At 37.4% G+C, this 18,285-nt stretch overlaps 1 protein-coding gene across 6 annotated transcripts in view; it reads left to right on the forward strand.

Moving 5' to 3' along the window:
- Positions 1–18,285, forward strand: part of LOC127433271 (chromodomain-helicase-DNA-binding protein 1-like) — a 294,229-nt gene that overhangs the window by 33,880 nt on the left and 242,064 nt on the right. For 5 of the 6 annotated variants that reach the window (XM_051684997.1, XM_051684994.1, XM_051684996.1 and 2 more), the window contains exons 2-3: positions 8,678–8,809; positions 9,527–9,713. In XM_051684997.1, the coding sequence (XP_051540957.1) occupies positions 8,757–8,809; positions 9,527–9,713 (240 nt within the window). In that variant the 5' untranslated portion in view covers positions 8,678–8,756. Of the gene's footprint in view, positions 1–8,677; positions 8,810–9,526; positions 9,714–10,238; positions 10,478–18,285 lie in introns of those variants that run through there. The other variant, XM_051684998.1, reaches the window with a different exon arrangement.

Here is an 18,285-nt window from a genome sequence, read left to right on the forward strand (position 1 = left end):
AGTGCCAACTATATGATTTCTTTTTCCTCTGTATGTGGCAACACCTCTAAACTCACCAAGGTGTGATATGAGACTAAAATGTTTCCAATTGAGCAATCCACAACAAATGAAATGAGGGACATTTACATTTTACATTTATGCATTTGGCAGACACTTTTATCCAAAGCGACTTACAGTGCAGTTATTACAGGGACAATCCCCCTGGAGCAACCTGGAGTTAAGTGCCTTGCTCAAGGACACAGTGGTGGTGGCTGTGGGGATTGGACATGGATATAAAAAAATAAAATAAAAAAATGACTATTTTATTTAAGTTTTTTATATCTCTGTCCCTCATTTTTAATTTTTTTTTTTTTTATATCCATATACATATACTAGAATAGATCTTATGGACTGATGGGAAAAAAAGTACCAGATGGTACCCTACCAGATGGGTTCAGAAGTCTCCAAAATATCTGTAAGACCAAGATTTTTACACATCCTGTGAACTGTCAATGTTGCTCTAGGGGGCTTACACACTTTTGCTTCACTATGATCAAGGACTGAGTCCATCAAAAGATTAAAGTCTCCTCCCAATATTATATCATGAGGGGTGCCAGTGGCTTGCAACATCCCTTCAAGATCTATAAAAAAGCCCTGATCATCAGCATTATGTGCATAAATATTAGCCAAAATCAACCTTTGCCCCTGAATTTCTGCTAAAACAATAATGACTCTTCGTAATTTCTTTAATCTGTTTGAGACACTTGAATTGTAGATGTTTACTTATCAGTGTAATGACTCCCCTGCTCTTACTTGAGGCAGGACTATAAAAAAAAAATATGCCCACCCCATATCTTCCCAAATGTTTCAGCTTCCTGCGGAGAAAGGTGCATTTCTTGAAGAAACATTGTTTCCTCAAACAGTCAAGTGAATATTCAGTGAGCCGGTCCACTCGGCTGCGATGTGAGTACAACAAGATGACTTGCTCCATTGACTTTATGAAGGACATCGCTTGCTGTGGGCATGTGAATGTTTTACGGCCATCCTTAGCATCTATTCTCAATTTGGCCGGGAATATCTGTGCAAAAGCGACCTTCTGTTGATGTAAATGTTTCTTGCATTCCTTGAATCGATCACGTTTCTCTCTCTTGTTGAATTCGCAAAGTCTGGGAACAAGAAAATGCTGTGGTTCTTCCAAGAAAGATTTCCTTTACTTCTCGCCTCACGTAACACAAGATCTTTATCGGATGATCTCAAAAATTTGGCCAGAATTGATTATCGTATTCTCTTAGACTCGTAGACTCATTAATTTATTTATTTATTGCGATCTCTAGTTTATCTTGGATCTCCGTAGAAGACCATATCACAAGTAGAGTGCTTGGTTCCTCCACGTTTCCTCAACGCTTTTGATGTGACATTTTTGCAGTCTTTTTTATTGTTAGAGTGAAGTACTCCTTGCTGCAGAAGGTAGCTAGCCAAACTGTTGTTGTTTGTAAAACTTTACTTATGAAACAGTATCCTGCCCTCCACCCCCTGACTTTACATGTTGTCATTTCAGTCTCTAGGCACGATCATGATTTCAAGCTAGATTACACTTTAGGAAGTGTAATCGAGCTTAAAATCGTGATTTGCCAAGGAGACTTCTGTCAAGATGTACAGTGAAAAAGTTATATTTTGGTCTGTTCTCACACAAATCGAACTGGATTGCTTTGTTGGAGCTTTTGGAGTTTCATTTTTGGGTGTTATGTTTTGCCCATGCTTTACTGCCAATAGGAGTTAATCTGTTGGTTGTTTACACTTGAGTCCTCTTTTAAGATCCATCCATCCAATCTCTATAGCCGCTTATCCTATACAGGGTTGTGGGTAGTGCTGGGGCCTATCCCAGTGGTCTCAGGCCATCCTGGACAGGGCTAACACACACAGACAAAATGTATAGTCTCTCCAATTCACTTGACTTGCATGTTGCACGTGAACACAGGCAGAACATGCAAATTCCACACAAAAAGGCCCAGTTTGAGCCGGGACTCGAACCGGTGACCTTCTTGCTGTAAGGCGATGGTGCTACCCATTTTGCTCCTTCCTTACATGGTGAAATGCTCTTATCTCCTCCTTGGTCCACAACAACCCTGTGCAATGGGGTTGCTATAGATTTGTTTAGACATTTGTAATGGCCAAACATATTTGGAATTACTCAAATGTGCAACTGAAGTAGGGCTGGGTGAAATGGCCAAAAATATTATTAAGATATTCTTTTTCATTTCGTTTGATATCGATATTTATAATGATATACATTCAAATTTGCACATTGCGTTTTTTGTTTTATTTGTTTTTTTTAAGTTGGCTGAAGAAAAAAAAAATCCTAAATAGTCAATACAAAACTGCATTGGGGGCCCAGAGACAGCCAAAGGGATTTCCTACCAAAATATTAAAATATTTTTTTTTTTAGAGTTTATCAGTCGTGCAGTTGAATATGAATGTTAAAAGATCATCTGTTCGTTTTGAAAAATAATGACCGCATATCATTTTTACATTTAAATTATTTTTATATTTCGTTACATTCAGATAGCAAGTATGAGGTCATAGAAGCCCTTGTGACTGAGGAATGATACTTGTTGGGAGGGCGGAACCTTTGTAATGTGTCCGCCCGGAGTCATTACAGTGATGGACACACCACAACAGCGCTTCCGTATCAGTGATAAAATGATGGAGAAAGGAGCTTTTAGTGCTATTTTATGTACAAAACAAGCCCAGATGGGACAGATAGAGTATTTTCTAGGGCTGCCCCCTGATAGTGGACCAAACCTTAGTCGATGAGAAGAGTCTTGGTCGACCAAGTTTTGATTGGTCAGTTGGTCGCAGAAAAAACTAGTATTACCGCTGGTTGGACACAAGGTGGTGGGGTAATTTTTGTTAAGCAGGGTTAGGGTTAACCATACACAATAAAGCAAGACACCTTGATTTCAAACTTTGAACTTTATTTTGTATTTATTTTAACTAAACATTCAAATGAAACTGAAAAAAAAAATAAATAAATGTGCAATTAAAATAAATGTGTTTTTCAACTTTTTGAAAGATGGTTTTACAACAGTTGTCAACATCTCTCTGGCATAGAACCTGCATCATCTGTGCATTCTCTACCTGTCGGGTATTTCGTTGTCCGTGAAAATACATTGTGTGTGTGTGTGTGAATAAATTCGTTTTGTTCCCTCCTTCACGAGATATATATATTGCAATATCCAAATACATCGGCAACCCTGGGGCTGAGGGATCAGTGAATATTCTTGCTTTAGTGATTTTGCATTAAATTAATTTATTTAAAAAAATGAAAAACTTAAATCAAATACATTTCTAAATTCAAATTGCACTCCAAACGAAATGAAAAAGCAATTAAAATAATGAAGTGATAAAAGAATAATATATACATACACACACACCTTTCCATTTACCGTCAGGCAAGTATCCGTCTAAACATACAGGCGGAAAACTACTTACACAAATGAAGACATAAAAACAATTATAAATGTAAAAATAATAATAATAATTTTGATGATAATCACTGAAATATAAATCATAGTTCGAGGTGAACGTGTTTTTGTATTTTGTTTTAATCACAGACGTATAGGCTGCAGAGTTGTGGTCACAATGAACTGCTCTGTGGAAATAAAGTGAACTGAACTCAAAACAACTCATGAGCTGAGATGTCTGAGGTCATTTGCAGCACTCAGACGATACTGTTCTTGCAAAAAAAAAATAAAAATCGGAAGCTTTTACATGCGCGTGTTCCACGAGAATGCATGCCTTCGTATCTTCGCGTCATATATGCGCATAGACTGCTTTTCTGTCAGCTGTTCTTAATAATATAATAAAGTGTTTCTTCAAGCACGTATGTGTGTCTACGGGCAAATATTTTTTAATATTAATTTGATAATAATAATAGCCTAATAATAATAATAATAATAATAATTTAATACATGGGAAAATGAGCCAAATAACGTCTTGACATCGTCAAAGGTATCAGCTAAAGGTATATAGCGATCACTCTCACCATCGTCGATCCCTGAAATCATCGTCTATCGGCACAACCCAAATGTTCAGACAGTCTCCTTGCTGGTTTTTCCGACACATTCAGAATCATTACCGCTTTTGCCGGTGTTGCTGTGGCTTGCTTCGTGCGTGCGCTTGTAAAATGTATAAAGGCTCATTATTACAGTTTAGTATTTCTCTGTAATGTAGAACAGTATTAGCAATGTTACTTATAACATTCTTTCTCAGCCCTGGAGCTCAAACCATTTTCTGATTGCACCCCCCCAAAAAAATATATTTAAGTAATTAAATGAATATCATAAACGTGCAACTAGTCGACAAATGGTTTAAATTAACGCCTACTAGTTGATTAGGAAAATCTTTGGTCGAGGGCAGCCCTAGTATTTTCAGCCTATGTAAGGCGCATGTTATTTACCACAGAAGCATGTCAAGTCTTAACTGTCACTCTGCATTTCCCATGGAGTTCAAAGCAACACTTGGCGCTGGCGTTGACGGTCTGACAGGAATCATGAGCGCAGCTTAATTTATATTTGGCAGATTAATATTTGGGAGGATGAGAGTTTGAGATTTAATGCCCAATGCAATGAATACTAAACCTATGGGGACTAAAGCTATCTTTACACAGTAATGGTGGGACAGAAGCTGCATCTGAAGTGGCAGTTAAATGTATTTTCTAGGGCTGCAACAACTAATTAGTTGGATATTTGCAGTAAGCACGGAGAAGCCCCGTCAGTGACGTCACTTCACAGCCCAGTTAAAAATGTGTTGCATTATGAAACTCGTTTGAAAAACGGAGAAAAGTTGTAGCGGAAAAAACACGACCCAAGTTGTCCGGCGCACGAGAGCACTTTATAAACACTGCAAAGAAGATCATAATTATGCAGATTAATGTGGACCGGTTGCTGCATCAGGTGCGTTTACAGAGTGGTTGGGCTGTACGAGAGTTTTTTCTCTCCAGCGCATCACTTACATTTGACTGCTATTTTCTATGTTTTATAATGTAAACATGTTATGAATTGAAAATCAGCCGCTTATTTCGCAAAACTGTTTGTTCTTACCACAGGCGAGTCTCCGTTAAACTCTAACGAGCAAGCGAGCGTGCGCATCCACGTCAGTCAAAACGATCGCAGTGGAGAAAGGGAGCGCAATCATTTTGATTAAACTGTCCAACATCATACCACGATTTCAATGTAGTCAATTGTGCAGCTTTCATGGATATCAGACTGAAGTCTCAGCAGTCAAGGTGTGCTGGTTTTTAAAGTGTTTTCTCCTGCTCATTTAAGCGCATGTAATAATTTTTCAGCACAAGAGTGAATTTGCACAGGGTTTACAGATGATTGTACTATATTAAACTGTATATAATGCTGAATATAATGTATAATAATGCTAAGGGTCCTGATAATGCCACATCATGTAATGTCTGATTTCACTAGTAAATTTATAAAATGGCAAACATTATTTTACTGTATAAACAAACAATTAAAAAAAAAAAAAGAATAGTTTAGAAGCATGTAATCAGTGAAAATACTATTTTAAAAACTATAATATTAAAATACTTAAATGTATATAATCAGTGACAGCATTCAAGCATACTGTATCTAACATAATTATGTATTTATCAGCTGGGCATAATTATTAACATTTCTATTCCGATGTCACTAATGCCCTCAGCTGGGCTGAATTTTTTGTCCCACTCCATCCCCGATGGATCATTTTACTCTTTAATGATGAGCATTTTTCGTTAAGTTTTAAAAGTAAAGGAACTGTTTCACATATGTCCTGAAAGTAATAATAATAAATTTAAACTTCTGATGATCCAGGCTTTGTTCAAAATTGTGAGAGTATAAAATTATTAATTCAGTTATGTAATGCAAACCAAATCCTTATGCCCTTTATCATTTCAGTTTTTTGAAAAATCATATTTTAATAAAATACAGGAAATAAAATCAAATTTTTATCTGATTAATCGATTAATTGTAGAAATAATCGAAGATTAATCGATTATCAAAATAATTGTTAGTTGCAGCCCTAGTATTTTCACAGAGCAGGAATAAATGCATTTACACAGTAGTTGCAAATGCATAAATAATGTTATAAGATGAAGGTTTTAAATGTAAAATTATGAGATATATAGAGAATATAGAAATACACTGCCTGGCCAAAAAAAGTTATACTCTAATATTTCGTTGGACTGCCTTTAGCTTTTATTACGGTGCGCATTTGTTGTGACATTGTTTCAACAACCTTATGCAACGTCACAACATTTATTTCTGTCCAGAGTTTTTTTTTTTAAATTAATGGTGGGAGAGTCGAACAACTCCGTAAAGTCTTCTCCAGCAGATCCCAAAGACTTTCAATGGGGTTAAGGTCAGGACTCTGTGATGGCCAGTTCATGTGTGAAAATGATTCCTAAATTCTCCCAGAACCACTCTTTCATAATTTGAGCATGACGAATCTCAGCATTATCATCCTGGAATATGCCCGTGCCGTCAGGGAGGAAAAAAATCCATTGATGGGATAACCTGGTCATTCAGTACATTCAGGTAGTCAACTGACTTCATTTTATTGCCCTATAACGTTGCTGAGCCTAGACCTTACCAATTGAAGCAACCCCAGATCATAACACTGCCTCCAGAGGCTTGAACAGTGGGTACTATGCATGACGGGTGCATCGCTTCATGCGCTTCCCTTCTTACCCTGAAATGCCCATCACTTTGGAATAGGGTAAATCTGGACTCATCAGACCACATGACCTTTTTGCATTGCTCCACTGTCCAATCTTTATGCTCCCTAGCAAATTGAAGTAATTTTTTCCAATTAGCCTAACTAACAAGTGGCTTTCTTGTGGCCACACAGCTGTTTAGTTCCAATCCTGTAAGTTCTCATCACATTGTGCTTGTGGAAATGCTCTTAATTTCATTACTAAACATAGCCGTGAGTTCTGCTGTCGATTTTTTATGATGTGACTTCAAGCATTTTAGTGATCTCCGATCACGATCATTCAAGATTTTTTTCCGACCACAATTCTTCCACGAAGCTGAAGGTTCACCACTATCCTTCAGGTTTTAATAATGTGTTGGACAGTTCTTAACCCAATTCCAGTGATTTCAGCAATCTCCTTAGTTGTTGTCTTTGCTTTATGCAGGCCAATAATTTTCCCCTTCTGAAACACAGTAACATCTTTTCCACAACCACGAGATACGTCTTCCAACATGGTTGTTTAAGAAATGAGGAGCTACAGACTGCATCAGTTAGGGTTAAAAGAATTGTTTGCCAGCTGAAACATTAATCACTGCAATAATGATCCAATCATAGGCTCTTAAGTAACTGCTTATTTAAGTCCCGTCAATGTATAAAATGAATGAAAATATGAATGAATACTCGACCTATGGGGACTAATTCTTTCAATAAGTCAACCTCCCAATTAGACTTTGGGAAAAGTTAAAATTTAGATGAACTGGTGCTATTTAAGTGCATTCCTGCCTTTTATACGATGGAAGGCTTTGTTTGGAAAATATTAATAAAGAATTATATTGTTACATATTGTTTTGTTTTCTTTCCTAAGATGGAAATTAATGCATTTTTACAGGAAAATAATGTATGTGGTATCAAATTTCAGCATTTTCAAAATCTGTGATTTAACGCGATAAGAGAGATTATTCGTGATATAAATTTTTTGATAATTTGTTTAGTAATTGACTACACTGGTCGCGCTTTGTGTCTCGTGCTGTAAATTCAGCAGCGTTGTTGACTGCGCCACTGAGTAGTAGTGCAGAAAATACTGTCTGGATCATTTAGGTTTTCTGTCTGCATCGCCGGTAGAGTGCATGTTCAAGAACTGTTAACAGAAACAAACGCCATGAAAACATTTGGTTCTGGTACTGTAATTAAGGATGCACAAATATGAACATTTTTGGCTGATACAGATAAAAAAAAACTAAAAACATTGGTGATATTTTGCCACTTATTTGCACTGTTTTGCTCAGGAATTATGTTTTAAAAATGTAAAGAGATACAAAAGCTTTTATTGTTTTAAGTAACAATAAATAATATCCACTGAACATGGATTGGATCTGTTGAACACATGACAGGCCAACATTTTTAAAGTGAGCTGCTATGAAAGATAAATAAAATAAAAATATAAAAAATATTGAAAAATAACTAATGATGATTTATTTGAAAAAGGGTTATTTTAACAGTTCAAAACAACAGAACTCACATTTTACATGTTTGTACTGTATATAATAGAACATCACAAATTAATATTATACATATGTTGGGCAATTCCACGGAAATGTCAACCACATCATATTAAAAAAAAATTTAACCAAAGGAACAAAACGCCCTTTTAAGTTTTATTATGGTATAATGAATAATGGATAACTAGACAGCGCTGCTTGCTAACACAGTGCTGACTGTAGCGCTGTTGCAGTCTATTTTTTAACGTAGACTTTCAAGCTTTAGTAATTGTGCAAGACCATATTGTCAAATAATTTTGTACTTTTAAAGAGCTTTTCACAACACACATCGTTTGCCTTTTGTTTTGACTGCTGTCTCTTAGCAGTCAATCAAACGGCACAATATTTACAGTTAAGATGAGTCACTGATAAATAAATAATGTTTATTAGCTTTTACAGAAGTTTTTATTTTTTAGGTGAGCTGCTCTGTGAAGTGCCGCGCACAGACTGTAAACATCTCATCTGGAACTGATCTTTAATATCTGATCCACTGAGATGGATGGACGCAGTGAAGATGAAAGTGTCAGCAACAGCAGTGGAAAGTCCAGGTAATCAGAATAAATAGCCCTTTTTATGTTGGAGGTTGACATATGAAAGGAACTATCCAAAAATGGTCCTCCATTTTCTTTTCTTCATGTTGGTCCTACCCATATTATCTCTTCTGTGAGACACAAAAGTTGATGTTAGGAAAAATGTCAAAGCTAGGAGATGTTAGATATGAAAAAATCTATTACAAGCGTCTATTTCTCCATACAAGGAAACTGGATGGTGATTCATACTGTGAAGCTCCACAAAGGACAAAGTATCACGAAAGTATATGGCTCTTGCATTATATTCCAATCCAAATGAAGCCATACAATACCTTTGTGTGGTGAAAAGGCTAAAAGTGTATATTAAATTAATATTTGTTTAATGTTAAAAGTATTGTATGATTGCCCTTTTTAACAACAGCAGGATATGGAAAATACAAAACATACTGTAATTAAAGTTGTTACTCTTTGTAAATCTTCACCTTTTCCACAGCCAGTGTTGGAGTAATGGATTGATCAGATTGCTGTAATCAGATTACAAAAATCAAGTTTAATGCTAATTATATTGTCTAATCACAAAAAATCCTATCAAGTATAATCTGCTTGCAACCATCATAATTCTGGTTAAAATGAATTAATCTTATAGCTGTCAATCAGCACATGCAAAAAAATAAAAATATGTTGTGTGAAGTGACTCATCCATCTGATCCATATAAATGTGTATCTGTGTCTCAGTAACTCAGATGATGAGTCTGATTCAGGATCGGGCTCTGGCTCCAGCTCAAGCAGTAGCAGCTCCAGCAGTAGCCAATCAGAGAGCAGTGACTCAGGAAGTGGCTCAGATTCCTGTAGCCAATCAGATTCTGACTCTGAGAAGTCCAAGAAAAAGGATGATCAGGACAACAGAATTGATGGAGCAGCGGTAAGGCTTCATAAAATCTTTGTGTAAATTGTCTAATGCCTGGGTAAGTGCCAATGTACTGCTTTAAAGAGGGGTCAAGCACAACAATTGCAATAGATATGGTTGAACATTAACATGTGAGTGGAGACGAAACAAAAGAGTTTTAGGGCATATTGCTGTATATCAGTGGAGTGAAGACAATTAGGAGTTTTATTCAAACTTTTGTAGAATGAAGTGAGAACAGCACTCAGAGCAGCACTGGCACCAAAACAAGGACTGCTTTAAGACTTAACATAGATTCATAGATATTTACTCTTGCAAAGAATGTTTTGGGTTTAGTACAAGTTAAACTCTATTGACAGCATTTGTGGCATAATGGTGATTACCAAAGAAATTTATTTTGATTCATTCCTCTTTTTCTAAAGAAATATATAATGTGACGTAAGGAACATCAATGAAAGGAAACCGGTCCAATTTACAAAACAGTAACTACACACAGTTTCAAAAGTATAGCCTCAATACTTAAACATAATATATGTTATCCAGCCAGGTCTCCCAAGCAACCAAATTGGCTAGAGTCACATGGGGTAACCTCCACATGGTCGCTATAATGTGTGGTTCTCGCTCTCGGTGGGGCACGTGGTGAGTTGTTTGTGGATGCCACCGAGAATAGCGTGAAGCCTCCAAACACGCTATGCCTCTGCGGTAACATGTGATAAGATGCGCGGACTGACGATCTCAGACACGGAGGCAATTGAGATTCATCCTCCGCCACCCGGATTGAGGTGAGTCACTACGCCACCACGAGGACTTAGAGCGCATTGGGAATAGGGCATTCCAAATTGGGGAGAAAAAAAAACATAAATCAACTTGACTCTAGTATATGGAAGACCAAATGTAACCATATTAATAATAATATAAATATACTTGCAAGGAAATGGTAAAAAAAAAAAAAAAAACTTACCTGGTAATAAATGTTCAAATTCAACATAAATTAGTATTTATACATTTATTTCCTTATGCGTTATTTTATTTATTTCAACATTTATTTAAGCATGTTTTTCCCAGATTTATTTAGTTCTACATTTATTTATATTCAAATCTATTTACATATTTCTACATTAATTTGTCTATATGGTAATGAGGGGGTGTGTTTTCTAATTCAGGAATAGCAATCAAGCTCCGAGTGTTCCAGAGTGAAGCTTGGAAGCCACAGTGAGATCCTGGAATGAATTATCTCTATTGCATTACAGTGGCTATAAAAAGTCTACTCACCCCTGTTAAAATGGCAGGTTTTTGAGATGTAAAAGATGAATCCAGTATAAATCGTCAAATCTTTTTCCACCTTCAATGTGATAATGCAATCAACCAAACTGAAGTGAACAACTAATGCAATGTTTTTAGGAAAAAAATAAAATACTTACAATAACCTGGTTGCATAAGTGTGCACACCCCTCAATTAATACTTGAAGCACCTTTTGTTTTAATACAGCAGTCAGTGTTTCTGAATAAGATTCTATCATCTTGTTTTGTCCATTTTTTCACACTCTTCCTTGCAAAAAAGCTCCAGACCGATCAAATGGCGAGGGGATCTCCTCATACCCCTCTCAAGTCATTAGTCACAAGTTTTTGACTGGATTTAGGTCTGGGCTCTGATTGGGCCATTCCAAAACCTTGATCGTCGTCTTCTGAAGCCATTCCTTTGACTTAAAATTGTGTTTGGGGTCATTTTCGTGCTGAAAGATGAAATTCTTCTTCATCTTCAGCTTTCTAATGGAGACCTGCAGGTTTTGTGCCAAAATGGACTGGTATTTGGCACTATGCAAGACTTCTATCTTGACTAGTGCCCCAGTCCCAGCTGAAGAGAAGCAGCACCATAGCATGATGCTTCCCCACCACCTTGCTTCACTGTGGGTATGGTGTTGTTTGAGTGATGAGCAGTCTTTTTTTTTTTTTTGCGCCAAACATACCTTTTAAAATGATTGCCAAAAATCTTGGCAAGATCTTCTATCTTGGTTACATCAGACAATAAAACATTTTGCTACATGGTTTTCGGTGATGGAATATATGTTTTGGCAGTAATGGCTTTCATCTTGCCACCGTACCCCATAGCCCAGACAAATGAAGAATACGGGATATTGTTGTCACATGCAGCGAGTGTTAGGTAGTTGCCAGATATTCTTGCAGCTCCTTTAATGTGACTGTAGGCCTCTTGGCTGCCTCCCTGATAATTTTTTTTCTTGTTTTTTCATAAATTTTTGATGGGTGCCTTGTTCTTTTGAAATGCCATTGTGGTGCCCCATTTTCTCCACTTGTTGATGATGGCCTTCACGGTGTTCCATGGCACATCTAATGTTTAGGAAAATCTTTTGTATCCCTCTCCTGTTCACAATGAGACCCGCACATTCTTTGTAAGCTCTTTGCGGGCTATGGCTTCAGCAGTAAGATGCAACCAAGAAGATGCCAAGAAAATCCTACAGAAACGGCTCATTTTTATGCAGGGTTGATCAGCATTACTTAATTGATGACTGGAGAATTATAATTAATTTGAGTAAGAATTTAAATGTGGTTGGTTAAACTGGTCACATGCCCCATTATAAAGGGTGTGCACACTTATGCAACCAGGTAATTTTAGGTTTTTAATTTTTCTTAAAAGTTTCTACAGTATTTGTTTGTTTCTTGAATTTTGTTGGTTTTAATATCACATTAAAGGTAGAAAAATATCTGACTTGATTTATCTTGGATTCATTTTTTACAGCTCAAAAATCTGCAATTTTAACAAGGATGTGTTGACTTTTTATAGCCTCTGTAATGACTAATGAGGTGGACGATATGACCAAAATCTTATATCACCGTTTAAGTCATTTCATACAGGTAACTGTATGTACCTAGCATGACAATACCTATACTGTACATAGAAATCCCAGCCATCAAGGATTCAGCTGAAAATCATTAGTCAATCTGAACAGATTCTTCATCTTCAACAGATCTGATAACAGACACTTTGACATGGACAAAAAGCAGCATGTGCACGTGAAATTATACAATATTAATCATAATTAAAACGCGCCTGATTTTAGTATAAGTGTTTGATTTTAATCAGGGGAGTGAGTGATTTCAGGCACAGCAAACATCTGCCCAGAAATCACATTTGTTTAGGAAGAGTTCAATTCATGGTAAACAATTTTAAGGAGAAATAACACATTTATGGAAAAACAAAAGCAATTTTATCGTCGTTAGTTTAATCAGCTATCACTTAGCCAAACATGAAAAATGTTATGATACAATTTTAATAACATATAATTTAATGACTGTCAAACATTGGTCCAATTAGTTGGAACCAAATAAAAAATAAAAATAATGTCCATGTCAAATATGACTTGCCTTATTTTCGGATTTCGGAAGCCTGTCTCACCTTTCTGTCTACACTGTTGACTTGGTCACTGATCTTTTTCTTTTCTTAAATAGATATGCCACAAAGATGAACATTAATAGCTTAATCTTCTGATTCTGATTACCATTAATCCAAATTCAAAATAATAGCCAAACAAAAAGTCTAAGAACAAAATCATTGTTTAGATATATACCAGGGATGCCTGCACGTCTAAATGAGATCTACTTTTCCATGTTGTTATAGCAAGATCTACCATACACAATATATACATTTTTGATAGTGAAATTTGACAATTCTCAATACCTGTTTTGATACCACAACAAAAAAAATATATTATATATATATATATATTTTTTTTTACTTTAAACATCTTTACCTAACGTTACTCTCTCACTCCCTCGCTGTGGGTGTGCCCTGTACTCCTGGTATTAATATGCACTTTCCAAATTGTCTGATCGGATGGTTTTCCTTTTTAAAGCCACACATAACCAGTAAAGTTTAAAAATCTTGTTTTAGCGCAGTGGTTGATTGACAGTTCAAATTTTTACCCTAGAACTCCTTGATTTTGTCGGACTTGCACTTGAAGTAAAAAAAAAATGGTGCTGTCGGTCGATTGCAATTTTTAATCACGATTAATCACACTTTTTTCCCCTAGTTAATCGCGATTAATCGTAGATCTTGAAAGTTTTGAAATTTGACTATATAAACTTCTGTCAAAATGCATTTAATTCCATCTTAGGAAATAAAATAAAATGTAACAATATAATGCTTAATTAACATTTTCCAAACAAAGCCTTCCAAAATATAAGGATGCATGTAATATATAATGCACTAAAATAGCACCAGTTCAAGTATCATTTAACGTTTCAAAAAGTCTAATTGGGAGGTTGACTAATTGAAAGAACTAGTCCCCACATAGGTTGCATTTTCATTGCAATGGGCATTAAATCTCTTTAACTCTCATCCTCCACAATATTAGTCTGCCGAACTGTGGCTATCCGCTTTCCTACAGCAATTGCAAAGTCGCCTTTAAGATTCCTGTCAGGGCATCAACACCAGCACTGCTTTGAACTCCACATGAAGACAAAAATGTCTCATTCTGCGTTTTGGTGATAGTTAAGACTTGACGTGCTTCTGTAGTAATTAAAATGTGCCTTACATAGGCTGAACAATACTTAATTTCTATCACAAATTCCATCTGGGCTTGTTTTGTACATAGCATTAAGAGGTCATTTCTCCATCTTATCACGGAAGTGATAATAATAATAATAATAATAATAATAATAATAACTTTATTTGTATAGCACCTTTTAGCAACTTAGCACAAAGTTCTTCACAATATAAATTAAAATCAAAAACACATAAAACATAAACACATTCACATAGAAGTACTAAAGGCAAGTCTGTACAAGTGAGTTTTTAAAAGAGACTTAAAAAAACAGACACAGATTTAGAAGATCTGATATCCCTGGGTAGGCTGTTCCATAATCGTTGGGCCTTCACTACAAAAGCTCTATCACCTTTAGCTTTACATCTGGATTTTGGATCAGCCAACAGTTCACAACAAGAAGATCTAAGAGGTCTAGCTCTTTTGTAAGATCTTAATAGTTCTTCTAAATATTCAGGTGCCAAGCCATTTAATGCTTTATATGTAATTATTAAAATCTTAAAATCAACCCTAACATGGATAGGTAACCAATGCAAAGAGGCTAAAACTGCAGTAATATAACTTGAAGACCTTGTTTGTGACAAGTCTAGCTGCAGCATTTTGCATTAATTGTAGCTGTGCTAAAGTGCGTTGATTTAATACTGAAAACTGCATTGCAATAATCAAGGTGAGACTAAATAAAAGCATGTATGAGCTTCTCTGTATCCTTGAAACTCAAGATATGTCTTACTTTGGGAATGTTGCTTAACATGGTATTCTGTGTCAAAATAGACACCCAAATTTCTCACCACCTGCTGAATATTTGGGAACACCTGTCTAAGCAATGTTGTGTGTGTGTGTGCAGAGATTTTATTTTCTCCCCTTTTTCTACCCAATTTGGAATGCCGAATTCCCAATGCACTCTAAGTCCTCGTGGTGGCGTAGTGACTCGCCTCAATCCGGGTGGCAGAGGACGAAACTCGGTTGTCTCCGCGTCTGAGACCGTCAACCCACGCAACATATCACGTGGCTTGTTGAGTGCGTTACCGCGGAGACATAGCACATGTGGAGGCTTCACACCATCCACTGCGTCATCCACGCACAACTCACCACATGCCCCACTGAGAGCGAACCACATTATAGCGACCAAGAGGAGGTTACCCCATGTGACTCTACCCTCCCTAGCAACCGGGCCAATTTGGTTGCTTAGGAGACCTGGCTGGAGTCACTCAGCACGCCCTGGGATTTGAACTCGCGAACTCCAGTGGTGGTAGACAGCGTCTTTACTTGCTGAGCTACCCAGGCCCCGTGTGCAGAGATTCTTTTATTTACTTTGATAACATCCTCCCCGCGGCGCTCTTTCATACAGAGAGCTTAATGGTCAACTAGCGTGTTACAACAGTACCGCTCATAGAATATCTATGGAACCCCCGTGTTATGCTATTTTATGCTACGCTTATAGGCTCCCTTTGGTTGAAGGGGCTATGGTGTGTGTTTGTGGTGTGTGTGTCAGTGTAATGACTCTGGGCGGACACATTACAAAGGTCCACCCTTTCAATAAAAGTGTTTATTAAGGTTTATGTTGTATTAACGGTAAATGCATTAATCGCAATTAAGAAAAATTAAAGCGTTAAACTTTAATTAATTGCATGCGTTAACGTGTTAATTCTGACAGCTCTAAAAAAATAAAAAATAAAAAAAAAATAAAAATCAATAGCAACAACGACAACAAAATCAACAACACTGATGGGGGACGCTGGGAACAGAGCTACACTTTTGTGAGGCTGCTTTAAATTAGCTTTCGCTGCATCGGAATATGCAGGCAGCTGCCTAATCAGTTAATGGTTTAAACAACTTCGAAAGAATGGAACTCTCTGAACAAAGTTTAAAAAGCACCTTAATTCATCATACATTCATCCATCCTCATACAGTCTCTGAAGGCATTTTCCAGTTTTCTGACACAGCCTGTGTCTTCAGGTTACAGTTTAAACTGGGCGTGTGCGGTGTCCCTGCAGTCAGAGTGAGAGATGAGACGAGGCTGAAAAAGCACACTTTTTCTTTTTTTTTCTCTCCCTCTCCCCAGTTTGGCATGCCCAATTCCCAATGCGCATTAAGTCCTTGTGGTGGTGTAGTGACTGGCCTCAATCTGGGTGGCGGAGGATGAATCTCAGTTGCCTCCGCGTCCGAGACGATCCGTGCTTTTTATCACGTGGCTTGAGCGCGTTACCGCGGAGACATAGCACGTGTGGAGGCTCACGCTATTCTCCATGGCATCCACACACAACTCACCACGCACCCCACCGAGAGCGAGAACCACATTATAGCGACCACGAGGAGGTTAGCCCAACGTGACTCTACCCACCCTAGCAACCGGATTCACTCAGTCACTCAGCACGCCCTGTCTTCACTTGCTGAGCTACCCAGGCCAGCCTAAAAGCACTCTTTAACCACGTAGCACATACTAAACTCAGTTGACAACATGTTGAAAATACACTATAAACCTATTTATCAACACGATCTTTTACAATAAAGACTTTTATGACTCAACATAAAATACTGCACTGAAATACTCATTTACTTAAAGATGTTTTGATGCAAGTTAGTCACACAGTAACAGGCTAACAATACTTCCCTCATGTAAACTAGATTTCATGATGGTTTAGTGTACAATAGAGTTAAATTACCCACTCTCGATAATCATCTGATTATTTATGTTAGTCACCCCAGGAAAAATTTGATGTAGTAATCCAGAAATCACTTTATTTTCTATGTAGTCACACATTACAAACAGTACAGATGCGGTGAAAACTTAGTGTGTCTCCCGATGAAGTTGCACATATGTGAAATGGGTGATCCTCTTTGTATACTTTATTTCTGTTAGCAGGCTAGCAACTAAAACAGAGGGCCCTTTCCACCTGGTGTTAAGATGCGTTTTGGGTGATCGATCACATGTGGTCAGCCCTAAATACAGGTCTAAACGGGGTCTAAAACGTCTTGTGATAAAATCGCAGAAACCACATACAAATGTGGTCAAAAACGCATGTGTCCACGTCACGTTTGAGGTGTAAATGCTAATCCGTCCTGTATGCGTCTTGACAGCAGTGAAGCACCACCTCTCAAATCACATTTTTATTTATTGTCACACAGCCATATACACAAGTGCAATGGTGTGTGAAATTCTTGGGTGCAGTTCCGATCAACATAGCAGTCGTGACAGTGATGAGACATATACCAATTTACAATAACATCAAATTAACACAACACAATTTAAAGTCTAATATACACATAATTACACACAACACACCATACAAATAATAAAATACACTGTACAGTATACAATACGCACAATATAGATACATTATTCAATAAAAATAAAAAATAAAAAAGTATATATAGTAGTATATATAGAATGTACAGTAGGTTGTATTGTACTGTATTGACATTCAGGCTGTCGGTTGATAGTAAGTTGTTAAGAGAGAATATAATTTATGACAGTCCGGTGTGAGATATAAGAGTAAGAGTAATAAAGTGCAGTGCTGATGTATTTTGATCGTGGGAGATCAAGAGTCTGATTGCTTGGTGGAAGAAGCTATCATGTAGTCGGCTTGTGCGGGTCCTGATGCTGCGATACCGCCTGCCTGATGGTAACAGTGAGAACAGCCCATGGCTCGGGTGGCTGGAGTCTCTGATGATCCTCCAAGCTTTTTTCACACACTGCCTTGTATATATTTCCTGGAGGGAGGGAAGCTCACCTCCGATGATGTGTCTGGCAGTTCGCACCACCCTTTGCAGTGCTTTGCGGTTGTGGGCTGTGCTATTGCCGTACCAGGCGGAGATGCAGCCAGTCAGGATGCTCTCTACAGTGCAGGTGTAGAACCGTGTGAGGATGTGGCGGTTCATTCCAAACTTACTCAGCCGTCTCAGGAAGAAGAGGCCTTCTTCACAACGACTTCAGTGTGGACGGACCATGTGAGTTCCTCAGTGATGTGGACACCCAGGAACTTGAAGCTGCTGACTCTCTCCACTGGTACTCCATTGATGGTGATGGGACT

Source organism: Myxocyprinus asiaticus, chromosome 43, assembly GCF_019703515.2.
Source record: "Myxocyprinus asiaticus isolate MX2 ecotype Aquarium Trade chromosome 43, UBuf_Myxa_2, whole genome shotgun sequence".
In the NCBI taxonomy this organism is placed as follows: Eukaryota; Metazoa; Chordata; class Actinopteri; order Cypriniformes; family Catostomidae; genus Myxocyprinus; species Myxocyprinus asiaticus.